This window comes from Propithecus coquereli, unplaced genomic scaffold, assembly GCF_000956105.1.
Source record: "Propithecus coquereli isolate 6110/MARCELLA unplaced genomic scaffold, Pcoq_1.0 Scaffold206, whole genome shotgun sequence".
Taxonomy (NCBI): domain Eukaryota; kingdom Metazoa; phylum Chordata; class Mammalia; order Primates; family Indriidae; genus Propithecus; species Propithecus coquereli.
In genome coordinates, this window is record NW_012145634.1 from 1395013 (window position 1) to 1400657 (window position 5645).

The following is a 5645-nucleotide window of genomic DNA, read 5'->3' on the forward strand; positions in this document are numbered from 1 at the left end:
ATCTGGTTGGGGCAGGGGGAGAAGTAATTCCCAGGAGAAGTGCTAAGCAAACAGAATAAGGCACTGTGACAACCCTAAAGTTAGAAACTGCACAAGGATTTTACAGTAAAGACCCTATGTAAATCTACAAGAGGACCACAGCTTTAAAAATCATAGCCAGGGAAACCCACTGGAAGCCAATGAAGTTCCCAGTAAAATGGGGACTGTAGTCTTTACTACTGGTGAGTTAGCTACATCTCGCCCCTCATTCAAAAAGCTCATCCCTCCTTACAAAAGAGGACATATGCGGAGCCCTGTAAACAGATTGTTCAAAGTTCTCCTGGACCTCACCTGTTCTGAAACTCTGGTGTTCCTTAGAATCAATGGGAGTTGGCGAAGCACGTACTTTCTCAGGCCTGCCTCTTGGATTGCAATTCAATGTTTTATGGTGGAGTCAAGGAATCTGCATTTTTATAAGGTCCCCAGGTGACGTTGATGAAGATGGTCCATGGACCACACTGAGAAACCACACACCAGGCCATCATCTGTCTATAGTTCATAAAAATAAAGCACCTAGCTCATTGCCTGGCACATGGTTTGTGCCTAGGAAATAGCACCAGAGAGCCCAGCAACTGGCTCCAGACCTGCAAGAGAACTCTGACGCTTGCTCAGTCCCATGCAGTCCTGGACGTGACACCTAGACCTCCCATGCCCCTGCCCCAGCCTTCCCAGGGGAGAGAGAATAAAATCACAGCAGCAACAATTTCATTTTATAAGCACTTGGTTTTATTGCACAGAAGCAATTGAAAGTGAACTCCAGTGGAAAGTGCGCCCTGGCGTGATTCAGTGGCCAGTGCCCAGTCCCACCCACTTAGCTCTTCCAGAATCGAGAGCTCTGGGCAAGGGCTCGACCACTCCTTTGGAAAACGGAAGGCATTTGGGAATAGGTTAAGACATCTCAAGCATAATGCATTTCTAACTGCTCATTCATTATTGCGGTCATCTGTCAGTTGCACATAGAGGAAATAAATGCACTTATTTGGAAAGAAGGGGGCAGTTTTTATAGTCAAGTATTTACGAGTAGCATTCGGCATGTATCACATTCGGCTACATAAGCTATCATAACATAATTGTCCATCGCTGGGGAGGGTTGGGGTGTCGGGGGCAGGGAGCTAGGGGTGCCCTCTCTTGCTAACATATTGCTAACAGAAATTCCTGTTTGGTGAAGGAGGGCCCGTCATCCAAGCAGAGTTTCTTCTTACATAAAGAAAAGAGGAAAAAAATGAAAATTCATTACACTGACCCTTGAGCTCCGGGACCCTCCTGAGTTTCTTTGGCTATTCTGGACATTTCTTCCTGGCTGCCTTACTTCTCCCCCTTGGCGGCCTTGTCTTCTGTTGCCTTCTCTGCAGGCCTGCTGTCTTTTTGGTCTGTGCTAGAGGATTTTTCAGCCTTTTCCGTCTTGGGTTTGCTGGGTGTGGGGGCCTCCTTGCTGGGCTCCTTGGAGGGGGTCTTGTCCTCCTTGGCTTTGGCTTCCGTTTTGGGTTTCTCCTCAGGTTTCTTGGCCTCTGTGGCCTTTTCCTCCTTGGCGTCTTTTTTCTCTGGTGCTGCTGGTGTCTCTTCCTTCTTCGGCTTTTCTGGCTCCTTCTCCACTGGTTTACTGGGTTCTTTGGCCTTGGCATCTTCTGGTTCCTTCTTGGTCACCTCGGTCTTCTCTTTGGGTTTAGCCTCTTCCTTCGCTTCGACCTTGGCAGGAACCTCCTTGTCTGGGGTGGCCGCTTTTTTCTTATCTTCAGCCTCTTCCTTCTTGGCTTCAATTTTGGATTCTTTGGGCTTTTCTACGGCAGGTTTCTTCTCAGGCTCAGGCTTGGGAGCCTCCTTCTGGGGCACCTCATCTTTCTTGCTGTCCTTCTTCTCCTCAGGTTTTGGCGTGGCTGGAGCTTTCTCTCCTTCCACCTTCTTTGGGGGCTCTTTGACTTTTGCCTCCTGGGGCTTCCCCTCCTCCTTCGTGGGGGACTTCACCTCTTCCTTCTTTGGGATCTCCTTCTCAGGGGCCTTGGCGTCCTTCACAGGAGATTTGACCTTCTCTGGGGACTTGACTTCCTCTTTGGCAGGGCTTTTGGTCTTCTCGGGGGATTTGATGTCTGCAGAGGATCTTGCTTCCTCCTTCACTGGAGTCTTGGCCCCTGGAGACTTCACATCAAGAGTCTTGGCCTTCTCAGGGGACTTTGCTTCTTCCTTCACTGGGGACTTGGCCTTCTCGGGGGACTTGACCTCAGGTGGAGACTTGGCCTCTTCCTTCACTGGGGACTTGGCCTTCTCAGGGGACTTGGCCTCAGTTGGAGACTTGGCCTTCTCGGGGGACTTGGCCTCTTCCTTCACTGGGGACTTGGCCTTCTCGGGGGACAGGGGACTTGGCCTCTTCCTTCACTGGGGACTTGGCCTTCTCAGGGGACTTGGCCTCTTCCTTCACTGGGGACTTGGCCTTCTCAGGGGACTTGACCTCAGCTGGAGACTTGGCCTCTTCCTTCACTGGAGACTTGGCCTTCTCAGGGGACTTGGCCTCTTCCTTCACTGGAGACTTGGCCTTCTCAGGGGACTTGGCCTCTTCCTTCACTGGAGACTTGGCCTTCTCAGGGGACTTGGCCTCTTCCTTTACTGGGGACTTGGCCTTCTCAGGGGACTTGGCCTCTTCCTTCACTGGAGACTTGGCCTTCTCAGGGGACTTGACCTCAGGTGGAGATTTTGCTTCTTCTTTCACTGGGGACTTGGCCTTCTCTGGAGACTTGATCTCAGCCGGTGACTTTGCCTCCTCCTTTACTGGAGACTTGGTCTTCTCAGGGGACTTGACCTCAGCTGGTGATTTTGCCTCTTCCTTTACTGGGGACTTGGCCTTCTCTGGAGACTTGGCCTCTTCCTTCAGTGGGGACTTGGCCTCCTTCTCTGGGGATGCAGCCTCTTCTGCTGGGGGAGACTTCGCTTCTTCTTCTCTCTCTTCTGCTTTCTCCTCTTCTCCCTCCTCCTCTTTGGCCTCTTTCTCCTCTTCTTCAGTCACTTCCTCAGTCACTTGGATCTCCTCTGTCTGTTCCTCCACAATCACCGTTTCCTTCTCTGACTTTTCTACCACCTTGATCTTCTCTTCACTTTTGACCTTTATGTGAGTGGACGTGGAAGGGATTTTGGGGAGTCCTTCTGGAAGGGAGAAAGGACTCGGGCCAAAGCCAATCCGACACTCCTCACCTTCCAGGAGTTTTCTGCAGAATGGATAATAGATCACATTACTATTTACTCAGAGCAGATTCAATGGTTTGGGGTCTTCCTAGATTATCCTGAAGGGCTAATCTAGGATGTGATCCAGTGATTTGGTCTTTGGTGGAGGAAGGAATGCGAATGGTGGGCATTATGAGATTGGAGAAAGTCACTCAGCGAGTCATCCCAGCGACCACCCACAACGTACACCCCAGTGGGGTTGGTCTTGGTTAATGCAGCTAATGCTACAACTTCTGAAATTAAACAACTTTTTTTTCCCCTGAAAAGTGGCCTCAAGGGAGAGCTCCTACATTAACAAAAGTCACATTTATCGTCCCTTGACTAAAATGTTACTCAGGAGAAAGCTGGGAGCCTGAGCAAACAATTCCACATTTATACATTGGCGTTTAAGAGGTCCTAGAGTGTTCCCATTTGAATTTCAAGGGTCTCCTGTTATATTATCATCCTTTGAGTTTTGGGATTAGGGCAGTGGCAGCAGTTTCTCCTCTTAGATTTGCTACCTACTAGATGGGTGACCTTGGCCAAGACATTCAAAGTTCTTTAAGCCTCAAGTTCCTTGATGCCAAAAAGGGAGTTACAGGAATCCCTACCTTAGAGGGTTGTTTCAATGAGATAATGAATAAAAAGGACTTGGCGGAGTGCGTGTCTCAGGGCAGGGGTTACCCCTGCAGACTGGTGCTTCCTGAATTTAACAGCTCACAAATCCTCTGCGGATCTTGCTGAAAGGCAGATTCTGACCCAGTGGGTCTGGGGCAGGGCCTGAGTCTGCCTTTCTAGCAAGCTCTTGGATGATGCTAATTCTGCTGGTTCACATGCCACACTCTGAAGAGCAAGATTACAGACCACAGCCAGGAGGTGGGAAGCCACAGGTCACCAGTCAGCAACTGGGATGGGTCCTCACGAGGCCAGCCCCACTCCTTAGCCCTGCTCCCCTTGGAGGGCTTATCCCTGGGACTGGCTTCCTTATGGCTGCCATTTACTAAGGGCAACCTCTGTGGCAGCTCAGTGGTACCTGTGTTACCTGGATTAGCTCGTGAATAGGATTAGTTCATCCTCCCAACAACTGGGCATTCTTATTATCAACTACATTTTTCCCAAGGAAATGAATGCTCAGAGAGCTAAGAAACTCTAAAAGACAGGGTTGTAAAGGTCCCTGATAACTCAAGTACTTTTCTTTCCCTCCCAAGCAGGCCTCTGGCTGGCTGGATTTGGCGAGGACATGGAGCTTTAACCCTCTGAGTCACTGTTAGAATGAAAATAAGTCACTTTCAAGATTTTTGTCTCTCAGAAAGTAAAACGGTAGTTGCCAGAGGCTGAGGGAAGGGGACAGTGGAGAATTATTGTCTAATGGGTATGGAGTTTCAGTTTGGGATGATGAAAACAGTTCTGGAGATGGATGGTGGTGATGGCTACACAACAATGTAAAGGTACTTAATACTTCTCAACTATATACTTAAAATGGTTAAATGATAAACTTCATGTTACATATATTTTACCATAACTTAAGAAAAAGACTTTTGTCCTTAAGATAGGCAGGCTGCCTAAATGGGGGCTTGAAACCCAAGGCTTAGCACCCCATAAGATCAGAGGGGCTCCCCACTATGCAAAGGCCCTGGCCTACCTCACCTGTAAGCAGCTATTTCAATGTCCAGAGCCATTTTGACATTGAGCAGGTCCTGATACTCTCGGAGCTGGGCCGCCATCTCCCACTTGGTGTTCCTCAGCTCAGTGTCCAGCTGCTGAATGGCTTCCTGGGGACGAGAGATCACATATGTCACGTGCCAGCCAGCACCTGGCTCTCCATACCAGGGAAGCTGGGGCTGGCCATGCAAACCGGGAGCAGCCCTGTCCAGCCACCCTTGTTGGGACCAACACCCACCCTGTCAGAGCTGCACCCTCATTTGTAGATGTAGAAAAACCTGGAGCAAAAATATATGATCTCAGGCCCGGCACGGTGGCTGACGCCTGTAATCCTAAGCACTCAGGGAGGCTGGGGCAGGAGGATTGCTTGAGGTCAGGAGTTTGAGAGCAGCCTGAGCAAGAGTGAGACCCTGTCTCTACTAAAAATGGAAAAAATTAGCCAGGCATGGTGGCACATGCCTGTAGTCCCAGCTACTCGGGAGGCTGAGGCAGGAGAATTGCTTGAGCCCAGGAGTTTGAGGATGCTGTGAGCTGGGCTGACACTATAGCTCTCTAGCCCAGGCAACAGAGCAAGACTCTGTCTCAAAAAAAAAAAAGAAGGGAAAAAGGCTTTTTCCTTTCTGACTGGCGGCAGCCATCAGCTAAGCCAAGATGGGTGCATACAAGTATATCCAGGAGCTATGGAGGAAGAAGCAGTCTGATGTGATGCGCTTCCTTCTGAGGGTCCGCTGCTGGCAGTACCGCCAGCTCTCTGC

The 5645-nt window shown here is 49.8% G+C and overlaps 1 protein-coding gene across 1 annotated transcript in view; it reads right to left on the minus strand.

The window, feature by feature from the left end:
- Positions 1-742: 742 nt before the first annotated feature.
- Positions 743-5645, minus strand: part of NEFH (neurofilament, heavy polypeptide) — a 13318-nt gene continuing 8415 nt past the window's right edge. Inside the window, 3 exon segments of the mRNA XM_012644098.1 lie at positions 743-2385; positions 2387-3233; positions 4876-5000. Of these exon segments, the coding sequence (XP_012499552.1) occupies positions 1345-2385; positions 2387-3233; positions 4876-5000 (2013 nt within the window). The 3' untranslated portion in view covers positions 743-1344.